Source organism: Sus scrofa, unplaced genomic scaffold, assembly GCF_000003025.6.
Source record: "Sus scrofa isolate TJ Tabasco breed Duroc unplaced genomic scaffold, Sscrofa11.1 Contig53, whole genome shotgun sequence".
Taxonomy (NCBI): Eukaryota; Metazoa; Chordata; class Mammalia; order Artiodactyla; family Suidae; genus Sus; species Sus scrofa.
The window spans coordinates 183,971-205,398 of NW_018085237.1; the positions used below are offsets into that span (position 1 = coordinate 183,971).

At 36.3% G+C, this 21,428-nt stretch overlaps 1 protein-coding gene and 1 pseudogene across 1 annotated transcript; one reads left to right on the top strand and one right to left on the bottom strand.

Moving 5' to 3' along the window:
* The first annotated feature begins 9,391 nt into the window (after window positions 1–9,391).
* On the top strand, window positions 9,392–10,711 carry LOC100518183 (olfactory receptor 4P4-like). The gene is given in 1 exon segment (XM_003124106.2): window positions 9,392–10,711. A coding segment is annotated over 1 exon segment (1,026 nt). The 5' UTR covers window positions 9,392–9,685.
* Window positions 10,712–15,078: 4,367 nt separating this feature from the next.
* On the bottom strand, window positions 15,079–16,020 carry LOC100518543 (annotated as a pseudogene).
* Between the last annotated feature and the right edge of the window lie 5,408 nt (window positions 16,021–21,428).

Sequence of the window (21,428 nt, forward strand, 5' to 3'; positions counted from 1 at the left end):
AGATAAAATAATGACATAGTGCTCACCTCATTAGGTCCTTGTGAAGATGAAAATAGAACCCTGAGTATACAACATATAATAAATCTTCAATATACATTTGCTGTTGCTCATTCTGCTCACACAACACATTGGAAGTCAGCTTAATCCTTGGACACACATATGAAAGAATAGCAAGAACAAAAGCTGTTTGGATATAATGTAGGTCTTGGGCAAAATTAAAACATATCTAACCAATATCTTATGCAAATTATCTTTTGGCAACTTTCTAAATCCATACAAAAACTATGCCAAATTCATTAGTTTATAATTTTTCAGGAAACTAACACTTGGAAATCAATTAAAACCCATTCTAATTCTCTGAGAATACAACAAAGACATGTTCTGAGGAGAGATGAAGACCATTATAAGGTCCAGAGCTGTCCTTTATTTCTCAGTCATGTTATAGGGACTATGGAAAGGACAAGGTCCTCAGAGCAAAATCCCACACATTTGTTAATATCACAAAACTCTTTAAGTGCAAGAGAATTCAGTCACTGTGGCCCAGGAGAAATGTCTAATGACTGAGATTCATAAATCACACACCAGTGTTAACTGTGGCTCATGTACTGTTTATAATCCAGAATCAATCTTAACTTCAGTGAATCTGATAACTTGGAGTGAAAGGGAAACCACCTGGTGAGCTTATGACATGGAAACATAAATCCAAACAACTTGCAAGGAATAGTCAGTATTCGAGAATAAAATATATGCAGTTTTAGGATGTATACTTTATTTAATTATGTGAGCCTGAACCTCTCTAGGAATAATGTTAGGAATGGAAATACAGACTGTGATTTGACCTGTGTGGCTATTAATGTGATTCCACTTTTTTCAAACTGTTGCTCTGAGCATGTGACCTCTCATTGTTTGTGTGAACAATTGATTGGGTGACAGGTGTCTGTGTCTCTCAAATGACAAGTGTTTTTCTTTGTTCCCCTGTGAATTGCTAATGAATTATTCTGAGGGAAATGTAAATTCAAGAAGTGGAAATGAAATACTCTGAACAGTAGGTGAATGACCAGAATTTCTTTTTTTTTTAATATATATATTTTTTTATTTTAATATATATTTTTTTTATTTTCCCACTGTACAGCAAAGGAGTCAGGTTATCCTAACATGTATACATTACAATTATATTTTCCCCCCACCATTTCTTGTGTTGCAACATGAGTATCTAGACAAAGTTCTCAATGCTATTCAGCAGGATCTCCTTGTAAATCTATTCTAAGCTGTGTCTGATAAGCCCAAGCTGCTGATCCCTCCCACTCCCTCCCCCTCCCATCAGGCACCCACAAGTCTCTTCTCCAAGTCCATGATTTTCTTTTCTGAGGAGATGTTCATTTGTGCTGGATTTTAGATTCCAGTTATAAGTGATATCATATGGTATTTGTCTTTGTCCTTTCTGGCTCATTTCACTCAGTATGAGAGTCTCTAGTTCCATCCATGTTGCTGCAGATGGCATTATGTCATTCTTTTTTATGGCTGAGTAGTATTCCATTGTGTATATATACCACCTCTTCCGAATCCAATCATCTGTCGAAGGACATTTGGGTTGTTTCTATGTCCTGGCTATTGAGAATAGTGCTGCAATGAACATGCGGGTGCATGTGTCACTTTTAAGTAGAGTTTTGTCCAGATAGATGCCCAAGAGTGGGATTGTGGGGTCATATGGAAGTTCTATGTATAGATTTCTAAGGTATCTCCAAACTGTTCTCCATAGTGGCTGAACCAGTTTACATTCCCAACAGCAGTGCAGGAGTTTTCCCTTTAGTCCACAGCCCCTCCAGCACTTGTTATTTGTGCATTTATTAATGATGGCCATTCTGACTGGTGTGAGGTGTTCTCTCATGGTAGTTTTGATTTGCATTTCTCTTATAATCAGCGATGTTGAGCATTTTTTCATGTGTTTGTTGGCCATCTGTATATCTTCCTTGGAGAAATGTCTATTCAGGTCTTTTGCCCATTTTTCCATTGATGGATTGTTTTTTTTTGCTGTTGGGTTGTATAAGTTGCTTATAGAGTCTAGAGATTAAGCCCTTGTCAGTTGCATCAGTTGAAACTATTTTCTCCCATTCTGTAAGTTGTCTTTGTGTTTTCTTTTGGGTTTCCTTTGCTGTGCAAAAGCTTTTCAGTTTGATGAGGTCCCATGGGTTTATTTTTGCTCTAATTTCTATTGCTTTGGGAGACTGACCTGAGAAAATGTTCATGATGTTGATGTCAGAGAGTGTTTTGCCTATGTTTTCTTCTAGGAGTTTGATGGTGTCCTGTCGTATATTTACGTCGTCCAGCCATTTGGAGTTTATTTTTGTGCATGGTGTGAGGGTGTGTTCTCGTTTCATTGCTTTGCATGCAGCTGTCCAGGTTTCCCAGCAATGCTTGCTGAATAGACTTTCTTTTTCCCATTTGATGTTCTTGCCTCCCTTGTCAAAGATTAATTGACCATAGGTGTCGGGGTTTATTTCCGGATTCTCTATTCTGTTCCATTGGTCTGTCTGTCTGTTTTGGTACCAGTAGCACACTGTTTTGATGACTGTGGCTTTGTAGTATTTCTTGAAGTCTGGGCGAGTTATGCCTCCTGCTTGGTTTTTGTTTCTCAGGAATGTTTTGGCAATTCTGGGTCTTTTGTTGTGCCATTTAAATGTTTGGATTGTTTGTTTTAGTTCTGTGAAAAATGTCCTGGGTAATTTGCTAGGGATTGCATTGAATCTGTAGATTGCTTTGGGTAGGATGGCCATTTTTACAATATTGATTTTCCCAATCCAGGAACATGGAATATCTTTCCATTTCTTTACATCTTCTTTGATTTCTTTGATTAAAGTTTTATAGTTCTCGGCATATAGGTCCTTTACCTCCTTGGTCAGGTGTATTCCAAGGTATTTGATTTTGTGAGGTGCAATTTTAAAAGGTATCGTATTTTTGTATTCCTTTTCTAATGTTTCATTGCTGGTATACAGAAATGCAACTGACTTCTGAATGTTAATGTTATATCCTGCTACTTTGCTGAATTTATTAATCAGTTCAAGGAGTTTTGGGGTTGAGTCCTTAGGGTTTTCTAGGTATAGTATCATGTCATCTGCATACAGTGACAGTTTGATCTCTTCTCTTCCTACATGGATGCCTTTTATTTCTTTTGTTTGTCTAATTGCTGTGACTAGGACTTCCAAAACGATGTTGAAGAGCAGTGGTGAGAGTGAGCATCCCTGTCTTGTTCCAGATTTGAGTGAGAAGGCTTTCAGTTTTTCCCCATTGAGTGTTATATTTGCTGTGGGTTTATCATAAATGGCTTTGATTATATTCAGGAATGTTCCCTCTATACCCAGTTTGGCGAGGGTCTTGATCATGAATGGATGTTGGACTTTGTCAAATGCTTTTTCTGTGTCTATTGAGATGATCGTATGATTTTTGACTTTTCTTTTGTTAATGTGGTGTATGATGCTGATTGATTTGCGTATGTTGAACCATCCTTGTGAACCTGGGATGAACCCAACCTGGTCATGGTGTATGATTTTTTTGATATGTTGTTGGATTCGGTTGGCTAAGATTTTGTTGAGAATTTTTGCATCCATATTCATCAATGATATTGGGCGATAGTTTTCTTTTTTGGTGGTATCTCTGTCTGGTTTTGGAATGAGGGTGATGGTGGCCTCATAGAATGTCTTTGGGAGTATTCCTTCTTCTTCAACCTTTTGAAAGAGTTTAAGGAGGATGGGCACCAATTCCTCTTTATATGTTTGATAGAATTCTTGACCAGAATTTCAATGAGGAAACATATAGCAATTTTGAAAGGAAGGAATAGTAATGGATTGACAGCAACTGAAGTATGGCACATGTGGTGAATTATTTCTCCTCCTTTCCATTATCCTGCCTAAATGTGCAATAGCTGAGTTATTTTCCCTTTAGTGTGTGGATAACAGATTAAAGTTAAAGTTAACTGTAATTATCTTCTCTGAATTTTGGAGACAAATGTGCTTTGAGATTAGGGCAGTAATAAATTCAAGGGGCTGCCCTTTGTGAGTGATAAGATATTCTAAAAGGCAGGTCAAATAGCTACAGGGAAATGAGGCTTTGCTGAATAGTAAGGTTCAAATAAAAAGAAAATATTATAACTTTTGGTAGAAAGTTGGCAAAGCATTGATTGAGAAAATAAGGGATTTTCAAGTTACCAAGAAAGTGAGAAAAATCAAACCTCGAAGACAAATAAGATTCCTGCAGTAACCACTATCATGATCCCTTTTCCTAGTCCTGACCAAAAAAATAAAAAATGTTGGATCAAAAATTAGGCTAGCCCGAGACCATAGGCCAGTCACTAAAACATCAAATGGAAGTATCTCAAAACCTGAGTCTCTGCTTACTTGATCTCTATTTATTTTGCTGCCTGCCCTTGTTGCCTGTAATAATTGTAACAGTGAGGTGATGATTTCAATGATTGAATACTTTATTTATATACTATTTGAAAACATTGAAGTTATCTCTTTTAATCACTCAACAAATATTTACTGACTCATGGTTAGATAAGTGGTACCTTGTATTCAACCAGATAAACAACAAAGATCAAATAATTGGAAATATTTATTAAGCCTCTACCTTGTATTGGGTGACTCATTAATTAATTTTATTTAATTAATTAACTTACCACAGACTTGGAGGATAGACATACAGCAATGTACTTATCTTCTGGCAATATGATAATCTAAGCAAAAACAGCACATAGCAAAAATCACTCATCAGAGAGAAGTGGCTAGAAAATCAAAATTGAATTAAACAGACCCTTCTTTTTTAATTTTTTTTTCAATTTATTTCCCTAATACATTTTTTTCCACTGTACAGCATAGTGACCCAGTTACACATACATATATACATTATTTTTTCTCACATTGTAATGCTCCAACAGACACTTCTTAATACCTCAAAGTAAAATGGAAGATGGTCTTTCCATCTTTGAGAATTTTAAGGTCATGGAAATAAGGATGTATAGAATTTATTTTGGCAAAATTTAAAAATTGAAATGTTGAGATCAGTGAAACCCTCTGTTTCAAGTACCGAGAGTATCATATATTTATTAAGTATGCAGTATGTATTAGGAGCTGTGGTAAATGTGTAACATTTTACTTAGCACATTGCTAAGTGAGATATATGTTGTTTTAGATTTTAATTCTACCATTTATTAGATCTATGGCCTTGGGCTAATTATTAAATTTTCCTAAATTGAATTTCCCCTTTCAAAAAATAGATTTACTACCTATTTTTATTCATTAGTTATTGAGAATATTAAAAAGGTTATGTTTACCCATTTAGAAGACGGTTAGGCACATAAGAAGGCTCAAATTATAAGCAAATATAAGAATTTTTAGATCTACTGTTAGAGTAGTTAAGTAACACATTTCAGTCATGTGCTCATTTTTAGCAAAGTCAGAATGTAAACTCACCCAATTTCACTTCATCAGGTTTAATGTGTTCCCAGACTTTATTTTTAACAATAGTGGAGAGACCAGTGTTAGGCATAATCTGAGCTGAAACATATATTTAAATCATCAAGACTAGGAGTTCCCATAGTGGCACAGCGGAAATGAAACCCACTAGGAACCACGAGGTAGTGGGTTAGATCCCTGGCTCAGACGGTTAAGGATCCAGCATTGCCATGAGCTGCAGTGTAGGACACAAACACAGCTCTGATCTGGCATTGCTGTGGCTCTGGTGTAGGTCGGCAGCAACAGCTCCGATTAGAGCCCTAGCCTGGGAACCTCCATATGCCACTGGTGCAGCTGTAAAACAAGAGACAAAAAAAAAAAAAAATTAAAATAAATAAATAAATAAATCATCAAGACTCGATTCATCATTTTAATGATGGGGGTCCTAGAACTAGTGAATACAAGCTCCTAAAATGAATAAAGAGCCCCACTAGAGAATAACAATCTGTTTTTTCTAGTCCTGTTCTTTCAGAGGCACTGCTTGTGGCTCATGTCTGAGAGCATGTAGACATTCAGTCCGTTTCCTTTGATAAATGGGCTACATGTGTAAGGGGGCTAGGACTGAGTTTGTGGGGGTTTTGCGTATAACTTGTATTTTTATAGACAGAGAATCTATCTTAATGTATTATCTCCTTTTTCTAATCGACTTATCAAATTTATAATGGCTGAAGTGTTCAAGGTCAGTAACTTTGGAGGTTATCTGGGGTTACACAAAATAATTAAGTAACTGGGGGAAAAGTGGGATTTTAACATTAAATTGATTCTGCTGCTTTGGTTCTACATCTTTTTGTGTATGAACTCAGATTCTAGACTGAGAAAACTTTGATTTCAAGCTCTGATTTGCTAAAAAAAATAAAATAACCAACAACAGAAAAAACAAAACCAAAAAACTAGCTAGGCATTCTGCATATACCTTATCAGAAAACCCTCAGTTTTTACCTTCATAAGATATTACTACTTTGGAATGCACATACAAACTGAACTTAAACTGTTTTCATTTGCATAGTGTTTTACTTTTTTCCAAAATCCCATTTGTGTTAAAATTTGAATCTCATAACTACCCAGTTTATTTAGGGGAAAAAACTATTTCTCTACATTTTAGATAAAAAGAAGTGTTGAAGGAAATATAGTTAAGAGTTCACACTTGAAATTGATGACTGAGTCAAGAATAGAAATCTAAAATCTTTTCCCACTCTAAAATTGAGAAGCCAGACATATGAGTAGTACTTTGTAATTACAAGTATATGGGGAAGTTAATGGAAAGAGAATATTGTCAAAAAGGGAAATGAAGCATTATCTATGGCATTGAGAATGGAGAAAATTGGAAATTCAAATGCATATTTAGCAAAATTTTCAATTAGAAGTTTGGAAGGAAAATGAATATTGTATCAAATAGACACAGAATAGTTGGCTTTGCTCAGTATTTCAAAAATCTTATATCTTCGGAGGCTTGATTTCTTTATGTACAAAGTAAAATTTTCTTGTTCAATTTTGGGAGGGAAAAAAATTCAGGTGGTGGTTTATTTTCATAACCATGATTTAAAAAATAGTTTTGTTTATGTCTATTCAAATGAACAAATTATTACTTTATGTTGACCTAATTAGTATTTTAAATATTATTTTTGAATTAGTCTTCATTTATTTATAGGTAAGGAAATATTTACACGTATTTGAGGGATGAAAACTTACTTTTCAATGGCTACCCTATAAGCTTATATTAAGTCTTAAAATTGCACTGTAGGAGTTAATTTGTTTTAAAGCTCTATTGTAAATGAAGCTTTAATTCTGAAGGTGACACATCTAACTTAGTCTATAAAGGAGAATGATGAGCAGATAATTTTTAAATTAATTGATGAGAAAGTATATCTATAAGATTAGGGTGGAAGATATATAACCAATTATTTTTAAAATATTTCAAAATCTTATGATGCATTTAGATTTTGAAATTCATTTTAAGGATAATTGGACCATGTGGTTACTTGTTATATGTTATTTTTTCATTAGCATTGAACCACACACTAAGCTATGGTCAACCCCAACTGCATTGTCTATATTTCACATATTAAATCTTGTCAATGAATATAATTGCTTATTCACCTATATATTTTCTAGAAACATATAATTAACCCCTTCCATTTAGAACTAGAAGGTTTGGCTAAAAGTGCTCTAAATTTTCTTCCACTTCAAAATAATCATAATTTTAAAACCTCACTTTCTGTATGTGAGTCATATTTACCAAACTTTATTATTGATAACTTCACTGATGTAATTACTCAAACATTAAAATAATGAAATCATCAATTAATACTTCTGTGGTTAATAAGGCAATGACCAGTTATTGATTTGTTTGAGTATCATGACCATTTTGTGACATAGTTTAGGAAGGTTTCACTATTTTACAGATGAGATAACCTAAATTCAGAGAAATAAAATGATGAGCACTCAGACTCATTGTGGTGTAATTTAATAATGGAGCCTAGATTCCAATTGTCTGTCTTCACATAAACCTTTTCCCACAAACCCCCCATAAATTTTTCTCTGAATTATGGTGTTAAGATATATGAATTTTGGCAAAGGTCTTAAAATGGACAAATATAAAGCAGAAGTCATACTCCAATTCAAACCACTGAGAAAAAATTTGTAAAATATGATACTTTGCCTCAAGGACAAAATTATGAAGGTAAAACTGCCTTCTGATTCACTTTTTATTTTAGTTTTAACTATTGTATTCTATGCTTGATTTATGTGATTTTTATTTTTTATTTTTATTGATTTTTATTTTTGTTTATTGATTTTTAATTTTTAATTTTAATTTTTATTTATTTACTTCTTTTACTGCTGTACTGGTGGCATACGGAAGTTCCCTGGACCAGGAATCAACCTACACTGTATATGCAGCAACACAGGGATTCTTAACACACTGTGTCTGGGCCAGGGATCAAACAGGCACTGCTACAGAGACAATGCCTTATCCTTAACCCACTGCACCATGGCAGGAATTCCAGTATATGATTTTTATTGATATGCCAGAAACTAACATACTTCTGTTATAAACTGTCAGAATTTTACTATCCTAAATCTCCAAGGAAAAGATAAATAAGCAAACAAAAATTATTCAAACTGGAATTCCCATTGTGGCATAGTGGAAACAAATAGGACTAGGAACCATGAGGTTTCAGGTTCAATTCCTGGCCTTGCTCATTGGGTTAAGGATCTAGCATTGCCATGAGCTGTGGTGTAGGTCACAGATGCAGCACAGATCTGGCATTGCTGTGGCAGTGCTGTAGGCCAGGGGCAACAGCTCCGATTAGACCCCTAGTCTGAGAACCTCCATGCTGTGGGCGTGGCCCTCAAAAACAAAAGACAAAAAAAAAATTCAAACCAATTGCATGGGCTTCTGGTAGAATTTTGACCTGTCATTTTTTAAATATGTATGTATCATTATATAAATAAATCTTTACCTTTATATTCTACCACATTCTAAAAGTATTTTGAGTCAGAATATAATTCACTTAGTGACCATTTGTAAGCTTAACATTTGCTTCTTTTTTTTTTTTGCTTTTGAGGGCCACACCCACAGCATATGGAGGTTCCTAGGCTAGGGGTCAAATCGGAGCTAAGGCTGCTGGCCTACAGCACAGCCACAGTTACTCAGGATCTGAGCCCCATCTGTGACCTACACTCACAGCTCATAGCAATGCAGGATCCTTAACCTACTGAGTGAGACCAGGAGTCGAACCTGCAACCTCATGGTTCCTAGTCGGATTCATTTTTGCTGTGCCACAACAGAAACTCCTACTTCTATATTATTAAATAACAAATTTGTATAACTTACATTTGTACCTTTAACAAATTTGAGTTTGTAGAGATACAGAAATGTTCTTTTTAAGGACTTAGTTTATATTCCTTTATAAATGGCAAATAGTTGGTAACTAATATTTATTTTTCAAAAATTTTAACACATTTATTAAATGCGTTTATTTTTAGTAGTGTTGAGATTGAACCTAATGTCTTGAAAAACTGTCTTGTGCAAGTCATCATGAGACTAACCAGAAACAAAACATCTTTTATGTATCACATTTTCATTTTGTGAAACACCGGGATCATGCCCATTAAAAATAGCTTCATAATACTGGTGTTTGCACCAGTTTTTTCCATGAACATTTCAGACATCAGTTATGCATCAAGTCTTTTCAGGGGACTGTTACATATTTTTACTGCACTGGACCATGGAGAACAGGAATAATGTCACTGTGTTTATTCTCTTGGGACTATCACAAAACAAGAACATTGAAATTCTCTGCTTTGTCTTATATTTATTTTGCTACATTGATATTTGGATGGAAAATTTGCTCATAATGATTTCTATTGCATGCAGTCCCCTCATTGACCAACCCCTGTATTTATTCCTTTATTACTTCTCACTCTCCAACCTTTGCTACACATCTACAGTGATACCCAAACTAATGACTGATCTACTGGCAGAAAGGAAGACCATTTCCTACAATAACTGAATGACACAGCTTTTTATCCTTCACTTCCTTGGATGCATGGAGATCTTCATCCTCACCGGGATGGCCTATGACCACTACGTGGCCATCTGCAAGCCTCTGCATTACACGAGCATCATGAGCAGACACAGATATAACACAATAATCATAGCCTGTTGTACTGGAGGATTTATACACTCTGCCAGTCAGTTTCTTCTCACCATTTTCTTACCTTTCTGTGGACCCAACGAGATTGATCACTATTTCTGTGACGTGTACCCTTTGCTGAAACTGGCTTGCACCAATACATACAGAATTGATCTCCTGGTAATAGTTAATTCAGGTCTCATTGCTTTGGTGACTTTCGTGATTTTTATGGTGTCTTATTTTTTGATATTGCATACCATCAGGGGTTACCCTGCAGGAAGTCGTAGCAAAGCTTTTCCTACTTGCAGTTCTCATATCACAGTTGTGGTTCTGTTCTTTATGCCTGTCCTCTTCATTTACATTAGACCAGCCACCACTCTTCCAGAAGACAAAGTGTTTGCTGTTTTCTACACCATCATTGCTCCCATGTTCAATCCTCTGATTTACATCCTCAGAAACACAGAGATGAAGAATGCTTTGAGGAAAATTTGGTGCCAGAAACCATTTTTGACTGACAGGCAAATCATAAGAAAGGCAGTCTCCCTCCTAATTACACACCTTATTTAAGTGATATTTGTTTACTTAAGTTTCTACAACAATGAGCTGTGCTCTAGAAAAAATAAGGATAGACACTAGCATCAGTTCATTAATATTATAGTTTGCTTTGAAGTACTTTCTTCTTTGTCAGTCAATCCCTGTTTCTTGTTTATAGCTTCCCCTAATCATCTGAGCCATCGTTTCCTTGTCAAAGTTCTATTACACTTTGTTCTGATATTTCTTCTTTTCTTTTTTTTCCCATAAGTTTCTAACTGGAGGTCACCTTTCTAATATCTCTATACTTTAGTTCCATGAATTAATCTCCAAAAGGATGTAAGCTACGTCCTTTTTGATCATCTGATATCTAAAGAGGCCATATGACCTTGTATTCTCCTTGAATTCTCATCAAAAAAATAATTAGAAATTTAAAGTCATATTTTCTACTCAGTTCATGATTTTCCACAGTCATTGCAACTATTTTAAAAGCAACACTTAGTTATGGTGGATCTAAACAATAAAAACATGTTTTATGGGTGAAATACTCACTATGCCAAAAATTGAATGATGTTTCTAAAGTGATTTTAATGAAATCATTTAAAAATGACAAAATAATAATTATATAACATTTCACTATTGAAAAACCCCTTCATAGAGTACTGAAAAATTGGTTTGGTGGTATAGGTAGTATAGGGTTGCCAGATAATTTGTTGTCCAAGTTGAGACAATTTAAATGTGAAAAGAAGAGTCTCACTAATAATTATGTTGAAATAACAGACATAAAATAAGATTGTCTCAAGAAAGTAGGATGTCTTCCTAATCTTCAATATCTGAGAAGTATGGACACTCTAGTGAAAAGACTTTTGTCAGAACAGTGTGGGATAACTATGTAATCTTATTTTAAGCCAATGGGGTTTTAAAAACAAATTCTGGTACTGAAAATGATTGATATAATATTTTTTCCATTACCATCAAAATGAAATCTACAAATTTCCAATTTATATAGAACTTTTCTGCATCTGGATATCCAGAGATATCTGTAGAATTGAGAAGTTTTTCTCAAATAATGGAATCAAATACATTTCTTAATTCTTGAATAAAATAGGATTTGTTGTACATTGTGAAAATAACATGATGGGATGGAGTAATGTACTACATTGCATGTGTGAAGGAGAAAATATACAGAATGAATATATAAATGAATACTTTTATGGCAAGACAAAACATCATAGCACAGCATGTGATGAAAAATTTTAGCTAAATTCAAATGGAGAAATATGATTGGAGACTTGTCCTTATAGAATAAGGGTCATATTTGATTAGGTATTCAAAATTCAAAAGAATGGCTATTAGAGCAGTTGATAACCAAGGGAAAAATAATTCATAGTATGGGAGATTCTGCCCTGCCCAACATTCCACCTGAGGTCAACACGTGCATAAAATGTGAGATATTATTCTGCTCTTTTTTTTGGTGGGTTTCAGCTGTCAGGCACATCTAATAGTCTCTGTATGTCAGAGGGTTGGATGGTTGAATCCCATCTTGACCATTTCCTAGTTGTGTGAGGTTGGATAATGTTAACCATATTCAAAGTTTTTCTCAAATACTGACTTTAGGACCCAATGCATAGACAATGGGACTTTACATTCTTGTATTAATGCCAAGAATAACTTAATATATGAAAGATTCATGCATGTATATAAATACCTAAAACTACTGTATTTCCTATACAATAACTATAACTGGTGAGGAAACATAATGGAAAAAGTGTTGTACCCCACCAGTAGCAAAAACAGAGATGAAATTCTTAAGAATAACTTAAATATGAAAGAGGCATTTGAATAAGTGACAGTGTTTTACTGCTAGATGTAAAAGAATACTTCAGTCAATAGATCCAATAGTATGTTCTTAAATGAATTAATATGACAGGTTGTCAATTCCTACCAAGTCAACATATAGGTATAATATAACTCCAATCAAATCCCAATGATTATTTTTGGAATATGATGCAATTATTTTAAAGCACATCTAGAGCCCAAACAAGCAATAATAACTACAATATTTTGAGAAAAACAAAAACAAAAAAAATCCAAAAAAAGGAGGGTGGCAGAGAGGAATGAGTTTTCCCAGAAAGTAAAACACAATAGGAAATAACAATAAAGTTATAAATTTTTTTCTACTGCTGGTATATCTAATGGGACAGAAGAATTAGGCCAGAAATAATTCATAAACTATATAATATGGCGATGCTAATGATAGCATCACCAAAAAGAAAAAGAGGGACAGTTCTTAAAAAAAAAGATGCAGGATATTTGTGTGTGGTGGGAGTGGGTGGAAAAAGGGAAGGTAAATAAGCTGTTTTCCTGAGTGTGTTTTTCTATATAGAGTCTTCAAATATAATTATGCTACTGGTTTCTCTTTTAAGCCCTCTATTTCTCCTCCTCAAGGTAGGAGGAGATCCCTGACTAATAATTTAAAAGAGGAAATATGGCAACTGTGGCTCTGGATCCTGCCCTCCCTTTTGGATGTGCCTGCCTGCAGAGAAGCTGGGTGCTATTCTGCCCTCTGCTCCATGGTCCCTTAAAGAGACAGTTCCTGCCCCTGCCCCTGCCCCTGCCCCTGCCCCTCCTTAGGGTATCTGATGAGGGTCTAGCAAGACCTGGGACTGAATGTGTGAGACAACTTAGTCCAGGGGTGAGGTATATTAACAGACTATGTCAGCTGCTTATCTAAAATAATATATCTGGAGTTCCCATCGTGGCTCAGTGGTTAATGAATCTGACTAGGATCCATGAGGTTGCAGGTTCGATCCCTGGCCTTGCTCAGTGGGTTAGGGATCTGGCATTGCCATGAGCTGTGGTGTAGGTTGCAGATGTGGCTCGGATCCCTGCATTGCTGTGGCTGTGGCTTAGGCCAGTGGCTACAGCTCTGATTGAACCCCTAGCCTGGGAACCTCCATATACCGCAGGAGCAGCCCAAGAAATGGGAAAAAGACAAAAATAAAATAAAATAAAATAATATATTCTATAATTAACTTAAATCAGAAAATAAAGAAAGTGTCTGCCCAGAGAAAAAGTAACTTTATTATAACCACCTATCTCTATTGCAAAAGCATCCAGAATAAAAAGTAGATCTCATTATGAAATGATGAAGTATTTCTAGATCATAAAGCTATAGAAAGAACGCTGAAGTCAAAGAAAAATCACTAATATATAATTTGGAACAGCTAAATTCTATCATTAACTTCAATATTTTAAGCTTCTTTGGTTCATATAAAATTATGTAGAGATTTATGCTGTAGAAAATACATAAAGTAGGTTGAGATAGAAGATTTTAAAATAAAAATTTTAAAGCACAAATGCACATATACTGCCAGTGTCTTTTGCCATACAGTCTTTTTAAACAGCACCAAAAAGATTCAATGGGGAGTTACCATGTGGCTCAGTGTGTTATGAACCTGACTAGTGTCCATGAAGATGCAGGTTCAATCCCTGACCCCGCTCAGTGTGTTAAGGACCCAGCATTGCCATGAGCTATGGGGTAGGTTGCAGATGCCTCTTGGATCTGATGTTGCTGTGGCTGTAGCATAGGTCAACAGCTGTAGCTCTGATTGGACCCTTAGCCTGGGAAGTTCCATATGCCTCAGGTTCCACCTTAAAAAGCTCAAAAAAAAAAAAAGGGAAAAGAGAATCCCAGTAAGACATAATTCATATTTCAGAGTGTATATGTGTCTGTGTGTGTGAGGGGGGGGAGTGATTTGACTGTTTTTATATAAACTGGCTATTTTTTCACATAAGAAAAGCCTTTTTAAAACCCCACATATTAGATATCCAAACTCAGGTGGATAATTGAAGCAGAATGATAGGAATAAATCTACAAGAATTGGCTCAGTGCTATAGTACATTTCCTCTTTTTGGGTGTCTCATCTGGCTGACTGTGTCCAGGGTAAAATTCTTTCTTGCTCATAGTTAAATACTGTCAAAACTTATTGAAGCAGAGAAATAAGTGAGGGGGAATACACATCAGCAAAACGGTAGCATTTAGTGTCTAAGTGATTAAATTATTAAAGTCACTCTTATAGAGGAGGAGAAGCAGAACAATGGAACAATATATTCATATATTCATTAAACAAATATTTATCAAGCTCCTAATATGTGCTCTACACTTTGTTAGTAGGAAATTAGTAGTGCAATAAATATATCATGACCCCTATTTTCACGGAACTTAAAATTTAGTGAAAAATTGAATCAAAGGAAACACATCAAGAAAGGAATATGACAGAGGAATATTACAAGTGGTGAGCTGTTTGCGGCATGGATTTTTCATGTTCTGACTGATTTTACTATTAGCAGGAGCGACTGTGGTGAAAAGATAGTCATTACCATCAAAAGATGAATAGCCTTCAAGTCATGAGCTTACCTTCCCAAAACCTTTCACTCCACCAAATATTCTTTATGGCATTTTTCATCTGCATGTTTCTTAGTGTGTAGATTAGAGGGTTGAGCATGGGGACAATAATCGTGTAGAAGAGTGTAAACACTTTATCTTCTGGTAAAGTCATGTCCGGTCTAATGTAAACAAAGATGACAGGTGCAAAAAACAGGATCACAACAGTGGTGTGGGCATTGCAGGTGGAAAGTGCTTTGCAGTGGCTTTCGGCATAACATGCTCGGACATTGTACAATATCAGAAAGTAAGAGGCCATCAGCACCACGAAGATTACCAGTCCCATCAAACCAGACTTGGAAATGACTAAAAAAACCAATGTTGTGTGTATCAGTGCAGGCCAGTTTCAACAAAGGATACACATCACAGAAGTAGTGATCAGTTTCACTGGGGCCGCAAAATGGTAAAAAAAAGTTGTGAGAAGAAACAGGCCAAGGGCATGCAGAAGCCCCCCTGCACAATACGCTATGAGAATGGAGTTACACCTTTGCCGGTTCATGGTGATGGAATAATGGAGGGGCTTGCAGATGGCCACATAGTGGTCATAGGCCATCTCTGTGAGAATAAATACCTCTATCCCCCCAAAGAAGTGTGTGGTGAAAAGCTGGGTCAGGCAGTTTTTATAAGAAATGACCTGCTTCTCTGTTATTAAATTGGACATGAGTTTGGGCATCATGATGGAGGTGTAGAAAAGGTCTGAGACGGCAAAATAATGAAAGAAGAAGTACATGGGCTGGTTGATTATCTGACTACCTGTGATAGAAATCATGATAATCAAATTCCCTAACTGAATAGCCAGATAACAGAGTAAGAAAAATAAAAAGCAAAGGATCCGAAGTTTCTTGTTCATTGAAATTCCCAAGAGAATAAATTCAGTGACATTATTTTTATCTTCCATGGTCTGATGCTCAAGAAAGTTCTCTGAAATGAAAAAGTAGTGAAGCAAATCATTGATAAGGAAATAAATACCTAATATCTACTTAACATGCCCCTTATTATTTTTTAAGACCTATGCCATTTTGAGATCCACTGAAATCAGTCATTCATATACCAAAATTATTTTAAAAATAAGGTGCAAATATTCCTTCAAGAACTAAGGGCACAGTTTTAAATTAGACAAAGCCTCAGCTTTCATGTAATTTAAATTCTTTTGTGAAGAGGCAGGAAATAATACTCGTCAAAAATATTAAATAATGAAATAATTAAAATAATATTAAGTAGGGTGAACTTAGGCCATCCTGGGATGTAACCATAGCACTCACCTTGATGGTTTCTAATGAGATCACAAAAATGATGGAAGGCTTGTGGGTAGTGCATACAGTGAACATAGTCAAAGTTATATAAATATTAACTAAAGAAAAAAAATACTGGGTAGTAACTAATGTGCTATGACCATGGAGGAATGATACAATATTAGAAATAACCAATCATCCATTAGTCAGTTAATTCATGATGGCACTGAAGAATAAATTATTTTTTCTGAGTTTATTCATTATCTTTTTTAATTTATGAGATAAAATAATTATAGATATTAGTTCATGACACTTTTGTATTTCTTAAAAGTTATTTATAGCTTCTATTAGGTAATGTATCTACAGCTCTGTTTTCCTATTTATTTCTCTTGCAGGATTATAGTAAAAGCAGCCTTAATTTAAAAACTTTATTTCTGGTTCAGCAATTTTGAAATAAGTTAAAGTGCATGTTTATAAATCACAGATGGCTTCTGCTTTTTATATTACTGTATGTGTTCCACAATAAGAAAAATTAAACAATACTAAATTAAGACACATGTAGTTAAAATAATATTTTCAGAGATCCCTCTATGGCGCAACAGGTTAGGGATCTGGAGTTGTCTCTATGGAAGAGCAGGTTCAATCCCCAGCACAACACAGTGTGTTAAGGATGCAATGTTGCTTCAGCTTTGGTGTATGTAGATCACAGCTGTAGCTCTGATTTGATCCTGGCCTAAGAACTTCCATATGCCATGAGTTCAGCAAAAACATAAAATAAAATAATTAAAATAAGATAATATTTTCTACTTTTTTGAACTTTCGGGTAATTTGAATCACTACTGCTTCCTAATAAATAAATAAATAAATATGTATATATATATCTGAAGTTCAAGAATTAATAAGTTTATATTTAGCTATATCCCGGATAAGTTCATCTGAATATTTAAATAAAATGTTAAAATGGCCATTTCACTATGATTAGACTATAGAGATTTTAATTGTCAAATTTAAATTCTTTATTTTACAAAAATTTTTACCACAAACTTGTATTTATTTTTATAAAAGTGAAATATTTTATAAATAGAAATATTTTACATTACTAATGATTTTAATTTAAATTAAATTGAGAGTGTCTTTATGACTTCCTACTTACTCTTTAATGTAGTTTAAAAAGTTAAGAATTGTGCAGACTAGAGTCTAGAAGCCCCCCTTAGATTTTCATAGGAAACTAAGGCCACTCTAGTAATAAATTATTCCTAAGTAAAAATTTATCGAGAAGCAAATATGCATCAATTTCTAAAATATTTCTCTTAGTTGAATGATGAGACCAGAAAACTTTGTTCAAATTTCCTAAATAGATAGGGATATTTCAAGTCTCTGTGACAATACCAAAGGTCTTACAATGTCCAGTGAAGGAATAAGGACTCAGAAAATTCCAAAGAATTATATAATTTTGAAAAAATTCTGGGCCTGGAATGGACATGATATTTTTTTTAAGAGATTGTCTTTCAAAATCATTAATAAGCAAATTTTCAGAAAAGTTATTTTAACTACATTTAAAATAACTTTAAAAAATTCTTTGTTTTTTTGTTCCCCAAAAATTTGTCTTTAAAAATACATAAATAAGCAAATTTTCAGAAAAGTTATTTTAACTACATTTTATCAGACAATCAATTGTTGTTACCTAGGTTGGAAATACTATGTAGGGAAATAGGCTTCTCCGATTTTAAAATAGTTCCCTCAAACTCAATACAATAAAAAAAAATGATGTGGCATACTTTGGTCAATCACAACTTCTCTCACCTTCCTAGAGAATCTATCCACCCTTGGCATGATTCCATAAAATCATTTAATCTCTTCATATTTTCTCAAATGGAAGCAGTTATACTTGCATCCCAGATTAGTATTTGGTAAATGGACTTTATCAGCAGGTAGATAGCTAGCTTTTATTCTATTCTGTTGTTTAGTGATTCCAGGTTCTCATTCATACAATCAGCGAGTTGAATTAGATAATCTATGTAGATCTCCATGGATTCTGAGAGTGTGTGACTCCTGATTCTCCATTAGTTTGGGGAAAACACCTGCCTGCCTCCCTCCTGTTTTCCCTGCTCTACTGGATACATTGAGACTATGGACAACATAGTATCTGCAAATGGAAGTTTCATTATGTCTTCTGGGTCTCAGGTTCCTTCTCTATAAAACCAAGATAATGATAATATAATGGGCTAATTTTTCCTGAATTTAAAAAAGTTAAAAGGATTTCCCTTCGTGGCTCAGTGGAAATGAATCTGACTAGCATCCATGGGACATAGGTTGGATCCCTGGCCTCGCTCAGTGTGAAAAGGATCCAGTGTTGCCTTGAGCTGTGGTGTAGGTCACAGACACAGCTCAGATCTGGCATTGCTGTGGCTGTGATGTAGGCCAGTGGCTACAGCTCTGATTCGACCCCTAGCCTTGGAACCTCCATATGCCACAGGGGTGACCCTAAAAAGGAAAAATAAATAAATACATAAATAAATAAGTTAATAAATGCGAAATTTCTTGGAACAATGCCTGGAAAGTGTTAACACATTCAATAATAATTAGCTGCAATTTACACTTACTAAAATGTCTGGGAAAATGTAACATTGGATCAGGAATTTTATCTTGTATTATCCCTTTTGCACAACATAGGAAATAGAAACTTTGGAGAGAGAACCTTATTCAGACAACAGCGCTGATACTTAAATGCAAGATTCTTAACCTCAAAGGTTTTTCTCTCTTCTTTCCTAATACAAACATCACCATGCCTACCTGAGTTACAAGTTTACTGTGGGATTCAAATAAAAGTACACATATGAGCTCAATACCCAAAAACATCTTAGTTCCTTATGTTGACTCATTGGAACCCCTCTAGTATTATAAACCTGGGAGGTCCTCAAGCTTTACAAGTAGTACATCCTAGTGATTAAAAATATGATGTATGTTTCTACATAAAATGAGATAAGATCCTGGCTCTAAATTTACTTGGATCATAATTGTAGGAAAAATATGTAACTTGGTATTCTTCATGTACAAAATAAGTAACACTATTTTGAGATCTATTGTAAGAATTTGATGAATTCAATTATGTAACAGCTCTGGACAAAACCTGGTTATAGGTTAAAATTAAACATGTATTATTACTAAATTTTATATACATTTCATCATAATATCTGTAAGCATAAATTCAGAAAAATAAGTCATCTTGCTGTTCTAAAACAAATCTTGAATGAGTTATTAAATACATACTTTAATATGAGATCAAGATAGATAGAAAAGGCTTAGTTTCCCTCAACTGGTTCTTACATACTGAAGGTTAGTGTTTCTCACACTGGGGCAAACATTGTCTCATTAAATAAAATCTTTCCCTTCTGTTCAGAGTTGAGCTGACTTCCCCACAAACCTGAAGGTAAATGCCTTGCCTATTCCAGACACTAGACATTTTTGTTTTATTTCCTTTGGGTTAACTCTACTCCAATTGGATGTTCTTTATCTCAAAAAAAAGTCACTTAAGAAAAAGAAACAGGGAAGAGGACAAGATGGCGGAGGAGTAGGGGGCCACGCTCGCCCTCTCCCACAAACACAACAAACAAAGCACATCTACAGAATAAATGACTCGCACAGAACAGCAACCAAACGCTGGCAGAGGAACCTAAACTCCAATAACGGCAAGAAGTTCGTGACATTACTGGGCAGAATGGGATAAAAGAGGAGAGTGAGAGAAGGTGAAGCCGAGCGGGACGGGCGCTCCCAAAAGGGAACTGCAGAGGAGAAAGGGATCCCGCACCCTGGAAAGTCACCTACCGGGCGAAAGATCAAATGAACCAGAGGAATCTCTAGATGCAGAGAAGGGTGTAGCAGTAAGTTGGAGTACGGAAAAGCGGATCAAAAACCCAACAGACCATCTGAACTACGGGCATAGTCACCAAAAATTGAGATGCCTGGGTGGGGGCTGGGCACCGAGACCTCGCCGCAGAAGGTTAGTCCCCGAGAAAGGGCCGGGGGTGCCGCCTGGGTGGGGGCCTGACACCGAGATCTCTCCTTCAAAGGTTAATCCCCGAGAAAGGGCCCGGCAACACCTGGGTGGGGGCTGGGCACCGAGACCTCCGCTCCAGAGGTTAGTCCCCCGGCTAGGGGGGCGGGGCAGAGCGGAAACTGCTTGGGAGGTCTAGAAACCTTTTGACAGTGCAGAGACTGCCTGGGAGACTAGAAAACAAAGCTGTCAAAGAGGAAGGGAGCAATACTCTAGGGGCTGGGAAGCGGAAAGCCACATCAGAGGGAACCTGGGAGAAGAGCCTGGTCTGCGCCAGTGCTGGGGAGGGGAGAAAAGAAGGGGTGGGTTCCGATAGAATGCCCCCCATGCCACAACAAGCTTACAGGCCCACTAGCTAGCTGAAAGCTGTGCTTCCCAGTGCATCCCCTCCCCCACCCCCGCCACACCTTACGCTCTCAGGACCTGGGAATGCCTGCCATCCAGGAGGACTGGCCTCAACAATTGCCTGAAGCCTACCACCACAGGGGCTGTCCCTGCACAGGCCTGCTTGCCCTTTGGAGGGGCTACACTTGCGCAGAGCAGCACCAAACACCACCAGCCCCTGAGAAAAGGCCTGCAGCCCAGAAAAGCTAGAACAAGCCTAGCCAGTCTGTGAATAGATCGGCCTAATTCTCGAACGGTTTTTCTGAGTCGGGTTGCCCCAGGGAGGAGCCTCTTGGGTTTCCAACAGCCCTGCTACCCACCCAAGCACCCAGGGGGTGACATAGTGGGCCACCTGCATAGGACTGCCAGCTCCAAGCAGGACCCCCTGCAGCCCAGAAAAGCTGCAACAAGCCTGGCCAAGTCGGGAAAAGATCTCAGATGGTTTTTCTGAGTTGGGCTGCCCTGGGGAGGAGCCTCTTGGGTCTCCAACGGCCCTGCTACCCGCCCAAGCCCCCAGGGGGTGCCCCACTCCTGTGAAATAACTGCTCAGCACCACCAGCGCCCTGGAAGAGCCCCTGCAGCCCAGAAAAGCTGCAACAAGCTCGTCCAGACTGTGAAAAGATCCGCCTACATTCT